This window comes from Tinamus guttatus, unplaced genomic scaffold, assembly GCF_059628265.1.
Source record: "Tinamus guttatus ecotype Peru unplaced genomic scaffold, ASM5962826v1 Tinamus_guttatus_pri_ptg000474l, whole genome shotgun sequence".
NCBI lineage: Eukaryota > Metazoa > Chordata > Aves > Tinamiformes > Tinamidae > Tinamus > Tinamus guttatus.
In genome coordinates, this window is record NW_028289008.1 from 494,802 (window position 1) to 513,559 (window position 18,758).

Genomic DNA, 18,758 nt, shown 5'->3' on the forward strand with positions numbered 1-18,758 from the left:
TGGGCTCTCTGCTTCTTAGGGAACAGTGAGGAGTGCTGTTGAGTCCATCTGCCTTGTTCCTCCAGACAAATCTGGACTCTGTTGAGATCATAGGAGACTGGTTTCAAAGCACTCATTTAACTCTGCTCTCCCTCTAAGTTCAAGGCGGATATCTGGTAGAGAGAACAGGACACTGCTCCTGACATGGCAAAGACTCTGTGCACTGAATCCTCTTATGGAGGGCACCTCACAACCCCAGCAGGACAAGAGACAGTCATGTGTCCCGACAGTCACAGGGTCTCCTAAAGGGAGAGTCAACCCCTTTGCAGCCCCTCCAATGACGCTGCCCAGCACCCTGGGCACATTGCCCCTCTTCAGACACCTCCATGGCAGGACCTCAGGGTGAGTATCTGAATTTGTAGCTGAAGCCCCAGCTGACTGCCAGGACAAGAGCAGAAAGGAGAGGCAGGGAAACGAGGAGAAACACTGTGACTGCTGCCAAGGGAAGACAGAGAGACAGAGCAGCACCATCCCCAGGTTGCACCTCCCAGACAGTGTGGACTCCCAGGGCAGTGGTTCTCAGACCCTGTGCCTTGCAATGGGAAATGGGCACATGGCAGGAGAGAGGCAGCTCTGCTGTTCTGGAAACCTGACTGCAGAGGAGGTCAGAAATGCCCTGGAGCCCTTCCCCTTGAGAGCAGAGTGAGACTAAGCACAATGAGAATGAGGAGAGCAGCAAAGGGGATATTGCTGCTGCCCACAGGTGAAAAGGCAGTTGAAGGAATATTCTGGGGTCCTCACAGACCTATTGATCCCTCAGAGCAGCACTGCAGAACTCTCCTTCAAGCATCTAAAGCTAAAATGTCCCATTCATTTGCTGCCTTGTTAAGGATACAAAACAAAATCCTAGCCTCTGGATATTCCCTTCGCTTTCATAGAAGCTTCCCAAGAGTGTCCTCTTGAAAAGCCCCTTCCAGATATGTGGTGTGGGTGAGGCTGAGCTGTGAGCAGCCCTGACCCCACACAGCAGCCTCTCAGCAGGAGAATGAACCTGCCCAGGGGGATCTCTCCTCCCACCCAGAGCTTCTCCCTGCAGCGCCCTGGCAGGCTGAGTGCTGATCCTCACAGAATCACTGCACCGGGCACACAGCACCCTGGGGCGCATGGACACTGCTCTGAAGAACAGTGCTCTGAAGAACCTGTGTGCCCACATTGCCCTCACTGTCTTGCACCAGCTCCAGAAGAAGCAGCCATGATGCCCTGACCTTGTGATGCTGGGACAGGGGATTTCTGTTCTGAAGCATCTCCTTGTATGCGAAGTAGAAACAGGGAGAACAATCCTCAAAAAAAAAAAAAAAAGTCATCAGCTGGAGGGGTGCTGCAGACCCCTCCAGAAACCTCCATAGCATTACCCTGCAGCCGGTGACTTACTGTGTCACAAATTGCTCCCACCATGAACTCTGCTCTGTCCTCCCACTCCACGCTGCCTTTCACCTCTCTGTCCTCTCTCCTCTGCTGTCCGCAGCAGCAGGCAGTGCCCGCAGCCCTGCTGCTCTTGGCACAGGAGCTGCTCCTGCACTCGGCTGTCTCTGGGCAGTGCTGACAGGCTGCCACGAGCTGCAGCCCAGTTCAATTCATGAATTACTCTGTCCCTTGCGATTCCTCCCTCTGAGATATGTTCCATCAAGTAGAGTAACCTGTTTTCCTTCTCTAAAGAGTACAGGGATACAGATTCCAACATTGCAATTTATTTCATCAGATAATGATTATCTACCAAAGTTCGAAATGTCCCACTGGAAGTCCTGATTCACATCTCTTAACCAGGAAGGACACCCAGACAGGAATAAGAAGGGAGCTTGTTGATACATCGTGCATATATGATTCAGATGACTTATTCAGATGACTTATTGGGGCCCCACATGTCTGTTCAGAAGCGCCAGGTTTGGAGAAGGATTCAGCTAACTCATTAACTCCACAAATACATGGCAGGTGGGATTCCCCCTTACCAGGCTAAGCATGCACATGGTCTGCTTGCAAGTTCCTGGCCTAAAGGTCCTAATGGAATCACTGGAGATAGAGCTTCATTGGGAGACCAGGTCAGGCATATCCTTGGTCATCTCTAATGATCCTGGATGCCTTCTATCCTGCTAGAGCAGCACTCACAATAAAGCTGAGGGACAGGCAGATCCCTACAGCTCAAAAAGCTGATCTATTCCAGTGGAGACCATTTATAGAATCACAGAATGGTTGAGGTTGGAAGGAGCTTTGCAGATGATCTAGTTCAATCCCCTTGATCAAGCAGTGTCTGCTCTTGCTTGGGAGGGGGGTCACATTGTCTGTGCTCCTGACTGGACAGCACCAGGCATTAGCAGGTCCATCCATGTCTGTGAGGGTGACCGTGAGCTCTGCTCTTTGCTGAGTCCCGGGCAGGCCAGCAAGAGGCGCCTGGCTGGGCAGTTCCTTGGGAGGTCCCTGCTGGCAGAGCAGCTGCGAGGCCAGCGCTGGCCCATGGCTGGGGACGGGCTCTGAGGCCGCTCCTGTCCCAGCAGCAGCGGTGGGGACGAGAGGGTTTGCTGAGGGTGCCCTGTGGAGGGGCTGACACCTGCGGAGCTCTGCAGCCCTGGAGAAAGGCAGCTCCTTAATCAAGAGGAGGGAGATGGAGCACTTAGCACCAGGAATTTGTGCTGCTATGAGCATGATCTTCTCCATCGAACGTGGACAAGGAGCAGAGACTTGCGACCAGCTGCCATTGGACCAGGGAGTCCAGCAAGATCTTTTAGACTGCTAAATGAATCCTGTGCCTGAGCAAGCATGGTGTATTGAGAGCAGCACCATTAATAACCTGTGGTTGCCAGGCTCTTTGTCTGTAGTAATTCCCCTCCCTTTCCAACAGGAGGGATCTTGTGAGATTTTCCTACAGGATCTGAACTGGGTCTCTGTCCATCATGGGTCCACCTGCTTTTATGGTCTAGGTAGGACTGAAAGTCATTAGAGGTCTGTGACTCTCTATCCAACCAAGTTCTCCTTGGAGAACAGGTACAAATGCTTTAGCAGGAGACAGAAGGAATGTCCCCCCAACAAAAGGGAGCTTGGAGCCTGCTGCCCGATGGACACTGAGGTTCAGGCCTGAAGCTTCCTCAGCTCTTGCCAGGATCTGCATCCACATATCGCAAGTGGCCTGTGCAATACATACAGATATGTATCTTGGAGCATGTGGAGTGGAAGACGTAATCTCTCAGGTGGAACTGAGAATAACTGGTGTGGGATGTGGTCATGGAGTCCTGGACAGCTGGTGCCATTGCAGGTGCAGCTGCCAGGCCCAGGCAGCTCCCTCAGAGACCCCAGGGCCTCTCCAAGGGCTAATTTTAATTCCAATATTTTCCTGTCACCTGTTACAAAGACTTAAGAGTATGAAAAAATTGTTCAGAAAGTGCCTATGGGTAGCTAAAAAGAGCCCTGCATGTTCTTGGCTAGAAGTGGAGCTTGGAGACCTCCGTCAAGTGCCCTGAGAAAGGGAGAGAAGTTGGAGATCGGAGGTTTTGAAACTGGACTGGTCTTCTCTTAGGAAGGGCTGGGTTCTTTTTAGGGGAACTTATTTAGGGTGATCATAATGCAGTTCAAAGAGATGTGAGCACATGATGCTGGAATCAAGGCTGACAGGCAGACGAGCTGTCCTCACTCTGCACAAGGTGACTATGAATCCATTTTTCTCAAGATTCCCAGGAGAAATGCTGAAAATTTCTGCCTCTGAGGGACACTCCCCAGGTGGTATTTCACCTAATCTGCTGCTATTGCAAGAGCCCTGGGGTCACTCGGAGAACCAGTCAAGAGCAGAGACGCATGCCAGCATTATCAGTGACGAGGAGCCCCATTTCACTGGTTCTGCTACCCACCCCAACACCAAAACCAGTGCGGAGTTAGGAGTCACCCCACGGCCTTATAGCCCCACAGCCCCACTTGTCACCAGTTGACACGGGGAGAAAAAGCTACCAAAGGGGTTTATTTGAAGCAGGCGATGGCTGCTGGCGATGTTGGCAAGTTTGGTTTCTCTGGGCACAGGGTGCTATAGGACACAACAGGGCAGCATCTCCGTAGCCCCCAGGACACAGCGTCTGTCGCTCTGTCTCTCTGCTCTGCTTCAGCCCCCATCTCAGGGGACCTGTCTGGCATGTGCGTCTGCTCGCTGCTCCTCTCGCTGCCCCGCCATGCAGCAGCAGCAGACCGCTCTGCGCAGAGTCCGAAGCGCCGTCCTGAGCCGTGAGCGCCATCGCCGGGGAGCTGCGACGTGCGGGAGGGCGGTGGTGCCTGCAGGGAAAGCAGGGCCAGGGTAAGAGGCTGAGCGGGTGGCAGGGAGCACCTGCCTGTGGCAGCCACCAAGGGCTTCCCAAGGAGCTGTGGCCTCAGCACGGCAGCTCCCAAGTGTGTCCTGCTGCCGGCCTCAGTGCTACTGGCTGTGCGGGGCAGGCCCGCTGTCCCCAGCAGGGCTCTCCACTCAGGTACGTACCTGGATCCACCTCTGGTGTGGGGCTGCAGGAGGAGGGCGACTCCTCGTCCTTGTTGTGCTCCAAGGCCACCTGCATGGGCAGAGCAAGAAGAGGAACCCAGAAGCCATTAGCTGGCCCTGCTCAGGGTAGCGGTGCCCCAGGCTGCATGGGGGAAAGGCTTTGGGATTGGGGCAGGCTGTCCCCAGCTGTGCGTGCCAAGGGAAGGGACCTGTGGCTGGCACGGCAATGGGACAAGGCTCGTTGTGGGGCCGTAGCAGCAGGGCTGGGCATGGGGAACGGAGGCAGTCGGGGGCGTGTGTGGCACAAGGGGGCTTGTGCCCTGGTGTGGAGGGGGCTGCTGCTGGGGCTGCCCCTTCCCTCCTCGCTCGGCATCCAGACCCCAGGGCTGAATGTGACGTGGGCTGGAGCAGACTTCATCCTTGTGCCTTTGGCACTGGGAAACAGAGTGGAGCCGGCATCTCCCCATGGAGACATGGCAGAGGGCAAATGCCTGGGGGTGACAGTGGGATGCCACGGGCAGGGGGGCTCCGACGAGATGGGGCAACTCTGGGCACCCCCCACACAGCTGCCACAGCAGCTCCCAGGGATGGTGGGGACAGGGGAGGTGCTGCTTGCTCACCTGGGGAGCAGGGCCTGCAGCCGCGGGAGAAGCTGCTGCTGTTGTTTCCTGCAGCAGGGTTTCCTTGGGAGACGGGCTGCTGCTCATCTCATCCCAAGGGGTTTCAGCCAAGGGAGAGGCCTCCTGTGCAGTTTCTGGAGGAACTGATGGAGCTGAAGGAGCATTTTCCCCTGCATGCTGGATGCAGTTGATGGATGCAGGGGAGGCCTCTGGTTCTGCTCCTGCACTTGCTGGTGGTGGGACAGACATGCTGTCCTCTGCGTGCAGAAAGCTGCTGGCCAAAGCAGGTGCTCCTGGCTCACCGCCCCTGGGCACTGCTGGCTCCAGAGAGGGGCTCTCCACGTGGCCAGGTGCCTCGCTCACAGCCTCTGTGCTGCTGACATGGGGCGAGCAGGGCACCTTCTTGTGCTCCGTGTCCTTGTCCACAGCTGGGCTGCAGAGGCTGGCTCTGACCCAGGGCAAGGAGTTAATTTCCTCCACCTCCTCCCCTTGCACAAGCTCTTCCCCAGCCTCCTCCTCCTCATCCGTGTCCTCTGCTGTCTCCTCCTGCAGTGCTCCCAGGCCTCTCTTGCCTCTCGGCGCCTCCCGTGTTGGGGCATGAGCATAGAGCCGCTCCAGCACCTCCCACTTGCAGCTTGCGCCTTTGAGGAGCTCCACTCGCGTGATCTCTGGTCTCCAGAGGTCATAGAAGGAGTTTCTGGCGAGGAGCTAGAAGGAGAGAGGGAGGTTTGTGAAGGGAGGAAAGGCCTCGTGGGGCTCCGCCAGTGCTTTGACAAGCCGGCTGTCCCGCACGGCGCGGCACAGCTGCTGGCCACAGCACTGGGAGGGCTCCCCCGTGGCCCAGCACTCCTTGCACTCACCTCCTTGGGTCTGGCATTGAGTGATCCTGCCAGCGTCAGGGACAAACGGTTGTCACGGCCCTCCTCTCGCTCGCCCTGGCTCTCTCTCAGGTTCTGCTCCCTCCTTGGAAAAGCTCCTTCTCGGAGCTGGGCCAAGCCCTGTCCAGTGCGGTGCAGGCAGCTCCTCTCGAGCTCCTCCAGCGGCTCTGTTTTGATGCTGAGCACAGCCAGGTAGCGCGCAGTGTTGTCTTGGTGCACGTGCACTGGCCTTCCTTGGAGGTAGCACGTGATCTCCAAGGGCTGCTGCCGTGTCCGTGATGGCCGTGCTCTCACTGGCCCAGTTGGACAGCTTAGTCCGCTAGGCCAGCTCGGCCAGCTAGGAATGCTGCACTGGAATTCTCCCCGACGGCTGTAGGGATCAGGCCCTCTCTGAGGTGCAGAGGATGATGTGCTGGGGCGCCACTCTATGCTCTGGAGCTGCCATGATCTTGCCCGTGCACCTTGATCGATGACACGTGCCAGTGCGTGTGGTGGCACAGGTACAGCGAGCTCCATCCGAGCACCACCGGCATCAGGCTGTGCTTGGTCCTGTGGAGCGGGCGATAGCGTTTCCTGAGTCCTTCCAAGGCTGGTGGAGGGCTGCGGCTCTTGCACCGTGGAGGGGACATCGCTGGCCTTCTCCTCCACAACCTGCAATGAAGGCCACCACAAAGGCAGTCCTTACTGCCGTCCTTGACCCTTCCCTCCATCCTTCCCAACGGGAAACCCCCGGCAGCCTCTGAGCCCATTGACGATGGCTCTGCCATGCAGGTGGCTGCTGCCCTGCTCCCAAAGGCTGCCTGGGGAGAGGGCTCATGCCTATGGGCAAGCCTTGGGCAAAGGCAGCTCCTCAGAGAGCCCGAGGCGGGTGCGTGCAGGCTGCCGTGCAGAGCAGCGCTCGGCCTGCCGGGCACAGAGACCTCCTGGTGTCTCCCAGCACGTCCCGCCTGCTTCTTGGCCCCATGGGGAGTCAGGCAGAGGCTCGGCCTCCACCGCCGCTCAGCTCTGTACCTGTGCGATGCCGTGTTCAGAGGTGTCCGAGCCCTGAGGGCCGGGTAGCGGTGACAGCCGGTCCCTTTGGTGGGACGAAGCCGGGCTCCCGCTGCGCTGCACTGCTGCGGGCAGCTCCTGCTGGCCCACCTGTGGGGAGAAGGAGGCCCGTGATGGGGAGACTTGTGTTGGTACGAGCAGCTCCTAAGCACAGGAAACTCCAGCCTCGTGTCGAAGGGAACCTCTTGGCTGAGCACAATGCGGCTGTGCGTGGCCTGGACCTGCTCTCTGCCCTCAGCACAGAGCTCATGGGGTTCATGCGGGCCTTGGAGCGTCCAGATCAAAGAATCATAGAATCACTATGTTGGGAAAGTTCGCCAAAACCATTCAGTCCGACTGTAAACCCCTCAACCCCATGTCTGCTAAACCATCGCTCTAAAGTGCCTTATCTGCGCATTTCTTGAAGGCTGCCAGGGACAGCGATTCTACCACTTCCCTGGGCAGCCTCTTCCAATGCTTCAGCACTCTTTCCACCTGGAAAGTTTTCCTAATATTTAACCTGAGCCTCTCCTGGTGCAACCTGAAGCCATTCCCTCTTGTCTTATAGATAGCTATTTCTGGGAATAGAGCAACCCTGCCTCACTACAACCACCTCTCAGGTTCTTGCGCAGAGCAATAATGTCTCCCTTGAGGCTCCTAGATAACCCCAGCTCCCTCAGCCACTCCTCATAGGGTCCATGCTCCAAAGCCTTCACCAGCTTTGGTGCCCCTCTCTGGGCACACTCCAGTGCCTCCATGGCTTTTATTTTTAGTTTTTCTAGTGATGGGCCCAGAATTGAACACAGTGTTTGAGGTGCAACATCACCAGCATCAAGTACAGGGGGAGAGTGCAGGTCAGGCTGCTTTTTCCGTGCCCAGGAATGCACGTCCCCTCGCTGGAGGAGCTCCTGCCCGGCTATCTTGACCCAGGGCTCCTTCCCCACCACCCCTGTGCTCTCCATGCGGGTCCTGTCCCTGCCTCCCAGCTCTCCCTCCAGCCCCAACACTCACCTCACTCGTGCACTCTTGCGCACTGGAGTTCCCTTCCATGGATGAGGTGCGGGCGTTCGCCTGCTGCTCCTTCTCCATCTCTAGGAACCTCTCTGAGGACCTCTTGCACGGGCACCAAGGGGAGTTGCTCCCTGCTGGTTGCGCCGCAATCCTCAGAGTGAAGACCCCAGCAGGGACACGGTCACCTTGGGGACTGCCCCATCACAGTGGCCTGTGGGTGTGATGCCACCCCCATCACAAAGCCCTGGGAGTTGCCATGGGGACACCAGGCACCGCGTCGGTTCCTCCTCTCCCCACTCCTGAGCAGGTCCCTGGGGCGCAGGACGAGTTGTCCCCTCCACAGCTCTGCGCTCTCCGGGCCTTGCAGGGCTGCGCTCTCCAGGCCTTGTCAGGCGCTCCATAGCAGACACCCACCATGAGGCCACCCCCGTCCTCGCCCCTGTGCTCTCGATTGCCTCTTGGTTCATCCCAAGGCAGAGCTCCCTGCATCCCACTGCTCCCTCCCTGAGCTTCTCTTTCCCACATCACCCCGTGGCTATTCCTTGCCATCCCAGGCCATCACTTCCTCACTCTTCTTGGAGTCCTCCTCCTCCCCGAGTTGCTCCCACTTTGAGGCTCTCCTCACCAGCGTGGCCACCTGCTCGACCATCAGGTCAGCACATGGGAACAGCCGCGTTTTACACCCCATCAGCTTCATGTGACGCCAACCCCCAACCGGTCACCATGAAAAGACAAAACACTTGGGGCTCTTGTGCTTAGGTTCCTGACATGGGCTTCTTTCTGCCTACATGCATTTACCACCCCCAAAATTCCTGCCCTGTGGGTGCAGCATTGAGTGGTAAGAGTGGAGAAGGGAGTTAATACCATTTATTAATTGCAATCAATATGTAAAGAAATTGTTCTTTTCCCCATCTAGGTGCATGCCTAGCTAAGAGACATTAGCTATCATCTTAATATGTAAGAAATGGTTATAGGTTTTATTGAGATATACAGGGTTTTTAACGAGGTTGTACAAGTGGAAATAAGTGGCAAGGATACGGCAAGTGTAGGAGAACACTTAAAGGAAGGGGAAGAAGGGAAGGCATGGGAAAATTACTAGAAGCATAGGGAAAAGTGCAGCAAATGAGCGCAAGAGTTGGAAAATAATATAGGCAAATATAAGCATTGGAAAAAGATTGAAATGGTGGGAAAAAGTGCAAAAGCATTGGAGAAGTGCCCAGATCTTGGAAAATAGGGAAAAACATGGGCAAGGAACGATAGTGTAGGAATATGGTCAAAAGTGCAGGAATGGTTACAAAAGTGGAAAAAGAGTGAAGTGATGGGAAAAAAAGGAAAGTGCAAAAAGAACACAGAGCTCGGTAATATTGAGAAAGCATGGGAATAGAAGGAGAGGTTGGGGAAAAGACAAAAGGGTAGGAAAATCTTCACAAGTGTGAGAAAATGGTCACAAACATGGGAGGGAATGTTTGTGAAAGAGAAGGAAAAAAGTCAAATCATGGGAAAACTATCAAAGTAGAGGAAAATGTGGGAAAAACGTGGGAAGAAGTGGCAAAGTGTAAGAATACCAGTAAAAATTAATCTGTGGGGAAAACCTCCAAAGCAGGAGAAAAACAGACCGTGTGTGAAGCCTTGTGGAAGGGTCCAGGGTCCCCCACACCTCCAGCGTGCCGTTGCCCTCAGAAGGCGTCTGCCCCCAGGGAGGAGGGACGCTCCTGCCTTCTTGTCACCGCCAGGTGCCTGCAATGTGCCCCTGCTCTGCTGCCTGTTGCTGAGGGTCCCCAAGGCAGCCCCACTGTCTGCAGACCCCTCTCCTACCATGGAGCAGGCCTGCCTGCGTGGTGCCTGAAGACCCCAGCAAGGCTGCGCTTAGAGGTGAAGGTGTCACTGTCCTTGGTGAAAGTCTGATTGGGGCCAAGGTCAGGAAAGGACAAGAGACAACAAGGACAAGCAGCAGCAAAGGGAATTTCAAGAGTTTAAGGACAAACTAATAATAATTTTTGTAGCTGAGCAGCACTGGGACAGGAGCCAGGAGATTTTCCTGGTGAAACCACCTACCAACCTGATAGAATAGTAAAGTTAACCCTTCCCAGAGCAACCTGGTTGCCTCCTGCCTCAAGAGGAAAGCCTGTGTGCAAAAGGACAAAGCAGGGGATTCTGTAAACTCTCACTTTAGCAAGGGCATTGAAAAGGTTTCTCATAGTCTCCTTCTAGTCAAATTGCGGACTGATCTGCAGAGGATCAGTGGACCATAAGGGAGGTAGATGGAGCATCAGGCTCACTGAGAACAGTGATCAGCAGTACAGTGCTGCCAAGCGGCAGCTGGCTGTTAGTGGCATCCCTCAGTGATCAGCATGTGGGACAGGACTGCTTCATCATAACATCATAACATCAAGTTAGTGAAGAAGTCCCTGTATCTGGTCAGCCTGTGATTTGGCAGCCTGAGGTCACCCTTAGCCCGTTTTCTCTTCATATCCTCTAGGGGTGTGAAGGGTTTCTGGAGAGGGAGTGATAGAAGGTGTTAGGGGTGCAGCGAGTAGCGCAGAGACCTTGGGGTGATGTGCCTCTCCCATTTCTGAAGCACGCTTGACTGTACATAAGGAGGAGTTGGACTAAGGTGTTGCCGCTCAAGCGGCGTGGCGACCTGGTTCAGGAACGGCACAGCGACCACCCCCAGGCCGCTCGGGCCATCAGCTCGCTGACACCAGTGTGGTAGACGGCAAATGGCGTTTATTGATGGGTAGCAAGGTGTTACATAGCTAGGTTTACAACGTCACATCTGTCTGCTTACATCATAAACTAACACTATCGGCTATTAGGGGCTCTACCTTTCCGTACAGCGCGATATCTTCCGGGCGCCGGACCCTAACTATCTGTAACAGTGTAGTAGCAACATTTCCCCCCTCCCTATGCATAACAAAACTAGCTAAAATATGACTATCTTATTCTTACATATTCTTATCTTATTCTAATTACTTATTCTCATTATTATCTTATTCTTATTACTATCTTGTTATTATCTTATTGTGATCACTTATTATCTTACTCTTACTTACTGTCATTATTACCTTATCACTTACTCTTATTATTATATTACTCTTACTTATTCTTATTATTATATTATTCTATTCTTATAGTTTATAACAATCTTAAAATTATGTATCATAAACTTGACATAAAAACATAAGGCGCAAAGTGTAGAAGGTAGGGGATGATAGGTAATACCGCGGTATAGGAATAGGGTGTACCTTGGGATAACTTGGGGATAACACTGAGTGGATATATTCTTAAAGCAGTTGTCGGCGTTCCACTAACACGATGTTAACCTTCTCTAGCCGACTCTTGACAAACGGCATGAGCTTATTCAATATACAGGGTCCAAAGATCAGTGTCATCATGATCATTGTGATCGGCCCTATCAAGGTGGATATCAGGGTGGTTAACCACGACGAACCGGTGAACCAATTTTCGTACCAGCTGCGTTTGGAACAGGGTTCAATGGGTGCTGGTTGGCAAGGCGTGGCACTGAAAACTGGTGACCCTGTAGTTACTTTTGTACTAATTACTCGAGATTGTTCCATCTGTTCAAGTACCCATTTAAAGGGCTGATGTGACTCTATTTGTCCTATAGTGACAAGCTGCAAAATTTAGATCACGCAAAGGCATCGCGGCCCCCTCTTGCGGAGGCTGTTTTGTTGTTTTCTGGATTCGGTCGGCGTGGAACTCACAGGCTCGGGCGGGACGCCTGTCACCGGGGCGTCCGATGATCCGGTCCTGTGAACAGAAACTCACAATTTTCATTAGTTTTATTTTGAAGGTCTGGTTTAATAGACTTAAGCGGGCACCACTTGACTCTGCCATCTTCCCCGACAGTGACCTTTGGCTCGATCTTGGCGTGGGGGGAGCGCTGCCAGCGAGTCCCCCAGCCAAGGGCAGTTTACTGCAACATGGCCTGCCTGGTCACATTTAGAACATGTCATTACGTTGGCTATTGCGGTGTGAACAGCCACCTGAATTGGGGTCAGATGCTCTTCCTTTGCAACATGCTTAATCATGTCTGCGATACTTGCCCCCGCCGGCAATGATCGCAGGATTTCTTTGGTTGCCGAATTGCATTGTTGGCGTAAACATTCCGCTACGACCGGGCCTTTTGCCTCTGTGGGCAGGGCCGAAGAGTCGACCGCTGCTTGGAGACGATCTACAAATTGTGTAAAGCTCTCACTTTCACTTTGCTTTATTGTGGACCATGGCGATGGTTTGGCAACAACTCTAGAGGCTGTGCAAATAGCTTCTCTGGCCGCACGAGTAGTTGTCATAACCTCATGGGCCCAAAGGCCGTGGGCCTGCGGCTGGGGGGTGATCATTGTTGGGTCTGCACCCATTAACCGCTGCAGGCTGGAGCCGTGTAATGGATGATCTGCCCCAGTTACTTGGGCTAAATACTTTGTACAGTTGTCTTCCCATTCTTGTCTGAAAACGATCATCCCTGCTCCATCAAAGATTAGCCTACAAGTTTATTTTATATCGAACGGGAGCATATCGTCCCCCCCGAAGATACCATCTATGAGGGTTGAGACCATGGCAGAATTAATCCCTTTATCCGCAATTGCTTTAACAATCGCTTGTACGTCCTTAGATTTTATCGGCGAGTGGACCCTCTGTCCCCTCTCTGTCACCTGGACCGGGAACGCTAGCGCGGCTGATGGGCCCCAGTCAGCACATGGGATCTTTATTTCCTTCCAGTCCGTGAGAGGGGTTTCTCCCCTTCGCGGCCTTTCTTTAATTCGGGTGGGAATATTTTGGCTCTTAGTTCTGGTTACCTTCTTTTTCTCCTTCCTTAAGTTTGAATCAGTTGTGAGCCACTCGTCCTCACTAGTGTCTGAGCCAGAGCCGGAACTCGACTGACTGGTCACTTCCGGGCTCCGGTACTTTCTCGTTGGGCTCCGGCTCCGCCCACTTCCGTCCCGCCTACTTCCGTTGCGGGCGGGCTGTTCCCCCCTCTTGGTTCGCCCCGCCTTCCACCCGCGGAGGCGCCTTTTGTGAAATGGCCGCTCTGATCGGTCCTCAGCGCCTCGCTCGGGCCTCCCTCACCTGTCCGGTCACCCCCATTGGTTCTCGGCCCCTCGCTCGGGCCTCCCTCCCCTGTCCGGTCACCCCCATTGGTTCTCGGCCCCTCGCTCGGGCCTCCCTCACCTGTCCGGTCACCCTCATTGGTCCTCAGCGCCTCGCTCGGGCTTCCCTCACCTGTCCGGTCACCCCCATTGGTTCTCGGCCCCTCGCTCGGGCCTCCCTCACCTGTCCGGTCACCCCCATTGGTTCTGGGCCCCTCGCTCGGGCCTCCCTCACCTGTCCGGTCACTCCCATTGGCTCTCGGCCCCTCACTCGCGCCGGGGGCACCCTCGCCCGGCCCTTCCCCTTGCGGCTCGGCGCCATTTTGAGGGGCATAGGGTGGTGGCCTGGCCCAGACGTCCCCAAGCTCTGACTTCTTTTCAATGTTCCTAGCTTCCTCGGCTAGCTCACTCCAAACAGATTTCGGCTGTTTCTGCTCCTCTGTAAGCGGGACGGGGTTCGGGGATGGAGGGGATGTGTCGCTCTCTTGCAGATCTTTAGGGTCAGCAGAATCACCATCATCTGGGGGGTACAAAGTCTGTGCGGCTGCCCCGACTCCCATTTTCGGGGTGGCCAGCAAACAGTCCCTTACCGCTACCCAGGTCTCCTGCTCTTTTATAGCTTTCTGCAGGGCTTGTACAGCTTTTCCCCAACCCTTAAGGTTTTTCCCACAACCGGAAGACATCATCTCCTCGGCTAACGCCTCAGTACATTTGTCCCACACTTTAGGGACACACTTCAGGGACTTCAGAATATCCACCGGCTGGTCTATAACCTTAATTTTTAAAAGCCTCGCAATAGCGAGAGTAAAATCTTTTGGCTTACAATCAATCCCCCAATGCTTATGTAATTGCGATACGACCTTCACAAGGGCTTCCATCCTCCTTGTTGGTCCAGGAGCGTCCTCCCCACCGGGCTGGTCCTGCCGCTCCGGCCGCCGTTCACCCGTCCAGGCGATGATTCCCGGGTTTCGGCACCACTTGTTGCCGTTCAAGCGGCGCGGCGACCTGGTTCAGGAATGGCACGGCGACCACCCCCAGGCCGCTCGGGCCATCAGCACGCTGACACCAATGTGGTGGACGGCAAATGGCGTTTATTGATGGGTAACAAGGTGTTATATAGCTAAGGTTTACAACGTCACATCCATTTGCTTACATCATAAACTAAACACTATTGGCTATTAGGGGCCCTATCTTTCCGTACAGCGCGATATCTTCCGGTTGCCGGACCCTAACTATCTGCAACACCCTCCCTTGCCCCTAGGGGCTGGAATCTTAGGGCTACACACACACCTCTGCAATAGGGATGATTTCTGTGCTTGACCTCACTTGTAAACACGACACAAAACTTAAACAATGATACAGGAATATATATTTAAACAATAACAATAAAAAATTATAATAAACACTAACAACAACAACAATAAAAACAATATCAATAACACTAACAACAATAATATCAACAATATCAAATATTACTATAAAAGTCTCCAAAGAAAAATCCAAATAAGATGTTATGGCTGGAGGTCTCGTGCCCAGCGCCTCCTGGCAGCAGCCAGGGTGAAGGGGAGCTTGTCCTGCAAGGGAAAAGGAGGCGTGAGCAGGGCCGAGGAGCGGCTCGGGGGCTCCCGTGGAGCAGAGGCTCTTTGGCGGCTGCGCGGGCTCTTTGGCAGCAGCGCTGCCGTCATTGGTGCCCTGGCAGAGGCTTGGCGTGGCCAGCGCAGCCCAGAGGCCGGCAGAGGGGCTGAGGCAGCAGGTGCCCAGGCCTTGGGCGCTCCTGCGCCCTGTGCAGCTCTGCCCCGGCGCCGCGGCCCGCCAGAGCGCCCGCACACCTGGGCCAGGCTCCCGCGCGGCTGCTCCCCAAAGGCAGCGCGGAGCAGCGCCAAGGGGCCGGGCACAGCCCCAGCTCTGCCCGTGCAGCCGGCAGCAGGGGCCATACCTGGGGGCTGCAGCCGGAGCTCTCCCACTCCATGGGCTCCTCCAGGCTGCAGCCGACCAGGCCGCTGCTCCCCACAACCTGGAAGAGAGCGGGACACCTTGGTGGCGATGTTGTGTGGGGAAGAGGGAGGACAAGCACATCCAGGGGCTGCAGGGTCTGTACCTGCCTGCTGCCATAGCTGAGCCATTCCATGGGCTCAGGTTCATTCCCTGCAGGCCCTCCATCCATATGCGGAGGCTGTAAGAGAGAAGGAGGCTTTTGCAGGGCAAGTCCCAGAGCTGGAAGTGTCTGGACCCAGGATCCCTCCTTATGCAGTGACAAGCAGGAAGGGGGAAGTGTCCAGGCTCAGCCCCAAATCTCCCGTTGCATCCAGCTGCAGGGTTCAATACCTGAAGGGCAGAGCTGGAGCTTTCCCACTCCATAGGCTCCTCATCTATGCAGCTGCCCAGGCTTTGGGTGCTTGCAGTGTGGAAGAGAGCAGAAAGCTTGTGGGGACGGTCATGGTGGCAGCGCTGGCTCTGAGCACGGTGCCTCGTGTCCCCTGCGTGCGCGGGGCAGGCGGTGCACAGAGCCAGGGCGCCAGGCTCAGGCAGCAGCCCCCGAGGCCTTTGCCGCTCCTGGCCTTGGCGCAGCTCTGCCCCAGCACCCAGGCCTGCCAGAGCTCCCTGGCACCTCTGCCACCAGCCCTGTGGCTGCTCTCGCAGAGCCAAGCGCCAGCTGTCCCCGCGCAGCCTCTGCCTGCGCGCACAGTACCTGCAGTGAGCTCTCCCACTCCATGTCCTCAACTTCATATTTATTCATTTTCTTTCAGTCTCCTGAAAGAAAGTGTCGCGCGGTGGCTTTGGGGCCTCCCCTGGGAGGCATCGCGCAGGCTGCCCTGCAGCCCCACAGCTCCCCTGCATCTCATGGGCACCACGGGTGGCCCCTGGTGCTGCGCGGCCCTGCTGCTCACCTGGCCTTGCTGCTGCGTGGCCAGCACTGGGGCCACTGTGAGGCGCAGCCCTGGGAAGCATCCGTGTTCCCGTGGCGATAACTGCCCCTCTGGGATGTTCCAGTGCTGCGTGGGGGGAGGAGGGCAGCGGCAGGGGCCAGGGGGGCCGCCGTGAGGAAGGGTCTGTGTGTGCACTTTGGTGCAGTCATTGTGCTGCTTGCTTTTGGAGGGTTTTCCGCTGCGCGGGGGGGCATCTCCTGCTCCATCCTGAGGGGGATCTCCTGCTCCATCTGCTCCTGGCTTTACCGTTCCTACCCGAGTGTCAGGAACTCACCTCGTTTAGCAAGTGCCATTGCAGTGATGGGCAGAGCAGCTACAGATGCTTGCTGCTGCTGCGGAGGGCACATATGTGCCTGCTCTGTCCTCTGCAGCCCTAGGAAGCCGTGGCAGGGGCAGCAGTGCAGGAGCGGCACCAAGGCTGCTCTCAGCCACAGCACATGGCGCCTGCAAGGTGCATGGCAGGACAAGAGAAGAATTGCCCAGCAGCACCAGGGGCTCCCAGGCCACCACCAACTCACAAGGGCTCTGCTGAGGACACGCACACCTGGCCCCAGGGCACAACCGCCCTTCGCGCTCATTGCACTAGCAAGGAACACGTCTCCACCATGGAAAACAGAACTTCCTCCAGTCCACCGCGCTGTATGGGCAGGAGTGGAGCATGGAAGAAAGATGAAGGCGTTCAAGGCTGCTTGCAGGGGTGGAAGCAGAGCCCCAAGGGGAGCCCGGCCTCTGGGCAGGCAGCCGCCAGCAGCACCATGGGGCTGCGTGAGGAGCCCTCCTTGGCACCCAGCAAGCCCAAGGCCACGCACTGCTCTCTGCCGCCAGGCTCAGCAGTGCCAGGGGGAGTCCAGCACACGCAGACCCTTCCTCACGGCGGCCCCCCTGGCCCCTGCCGCTGCCCTCCTCCCCCCACGCAGCAGTGGAACATCCCAGAGGGGCAGTTATCGCCACGGGAACACGGATGCTTCCCAGGGCTGCGCCTCACAGTGGCCCCAGTGCTGGCCACGCAGCAGCAAGGCCAGGTGAGCAGCAGGGCCGCGCAGCACCAGGGGCCACCCGTGGTGCCCATGAGATGCAGGGGAGCTGCGGGGCTGCAGGGCAGCCTGCACGATGCCTCCCAGGGGAGGCCCCAAAGCCACCGCGCGACTCTTGGTGCTCATGGCTGCAAATGTAAACAATTCCATTCCGTTGCAGACTCAGAACAGTGAGAAAGATGGAAAAAAGTGAAGTTGAAGATATGGAGTGGGAGAGCTCAGTGCAGGTACTGTGCGCGCAAGCAGAGGCTGCGCGGGGATGGCTGGCGCTTGGCTCTGCGAGAGCAGCCGCAGGGCTGGTGGCAGAGGTGGCAGGGAGCTCTGGCAGGCCTGGGTGCTGGGGCAGAGCTGTGCCAGGGCCAGGAGCGGCAAAGGCCTCGGGGGCTGCTGCCTGAGCCTGGCGCCCTGGCTCTGTGCACCGCCTGCCCCGCGCACGCAGGGGACACGAGGCCCCGCGCACAGAGCCAGCGCTGCCACCATGACCGTTCTCCCACACTCTCCTGCTCTATTCCAGGCTCCCAGCACCCACAGCCTGCATGGCTGCAGCCAGGAGGAAGAGCCCATGGAATGGGAGAGCTCCGACTGTATTCTCCAGGTATTGCTGCTGCCAGCCTCATGAGGAGAGCTGGGGCTGGATCTGGCCGCTTCCCTATTTCCTGCTTCCCATGGCTGGAGGAGGGACCCTGGGACTAGGACTTCCTGCCTGTGGCACCTCCCCTGCAAACACCTACTTCAATCTTGCAGATTCCGTGCACTGATCGGACTGCAGGAAATGAACCTGAGCCAATGGAATGGCTGAGCTATGGCAGCAGCCAGGTACAGACCCTGCAGCTGCTGGATGCCCTTATCCTTCATCTTCTCCACACAACATCCCCACCAAGGTCTCCTGCTCTCTTCCAGACCATGGGGAGCAGCGGCCTGGTTGGCTGCAGCACGGAGGAGCCCATGGAGTGGGAGAGCTCCGGCTGCAGCCCCCAGGTATGGCCCCTGCTGCCGGCTGCACGGGCAGAGCTGGGGCTGTGCCCGGCCCCTTGGCGCTGCTCCGCGCTGCCTTTGGGGAGCAGCCGTGCGGGAGCCTGGCCCAGGTGTGCGGGCGCTCTGGCGGGCCGCGGCGCCGGGGCAGAGCTGCACAGGGCGCAGGAGCGCCCAAGGCCTGGGCACCTGCTGCCTCAGCCCCTCTGCCGGCCTCTGGGCTGCGCTGGCCACGCCAAGCCTCTGCCAGGGCACCAATGACGGCAGCGCTGCTGCCAAAGAGCCCGCGCAGCCGCCAAAGAGCCTCTGCTCCACGGGAGCCCCCGAGCCGCTCCTCGGCCCTGCTCACGCCTCCTTTTCCCTTGCAGGACAAGCTCCCCTTCACCCTGACTGCTGCTGGGAAGCGCTGGGTTCATGGATGCCAGCAATGACTTCTGCTTTGGATTTTTCTTTATATACTTTTATAGTAGCACCTATTGTTGTTAATATTGTTGTTGGTTTTATTGTTGTTATTGTTGATTATATTGCTGTAATTTTTCTTGTTAGTGTTTATTATATTGTTATTTTTGTTGTTGTTTAAATATATATTCCTGTATCATTCCTTAAGTGTTGCGTGTTGTTTCCAAGCGATCTCCAGCACTAAAATCATCCCCACTGAAGATGTATGTTTGTGGCACTCAGATTTCAGACCCTAGG

At 56.2% G+C, this 18,758-nt stretch overlaps 1 protein-coding gene across 1 annotated transcript in view; it reads right to left on the minus strand.

Annotated features, from left to right (window-relative positions):
• LOC148592961 (uncharacterized) overlaps positions 1 to 18,758 on the minus strand; it is a 375,952-nt gene that overhangs the window by 1,444 nt on the left and 355,750 nt on the right. The window contains exons 4-5 of the mRNA XM_088533010.1: positions 5,224 to 5,511; positions 4,484 to 4,553 (exon numbers count right to left, since the gene is read on the minus strand). Coding sequence (XP_088389136.1) covers positions 4,484 to 4,553; positions 5,224 to 5,511 — 358 coding nt within the window. The remainder of the gene's footprint in view (positions 1 to 4,483; positions 4,554 to 5,223; positions 5,512 to 18,758) is intronic.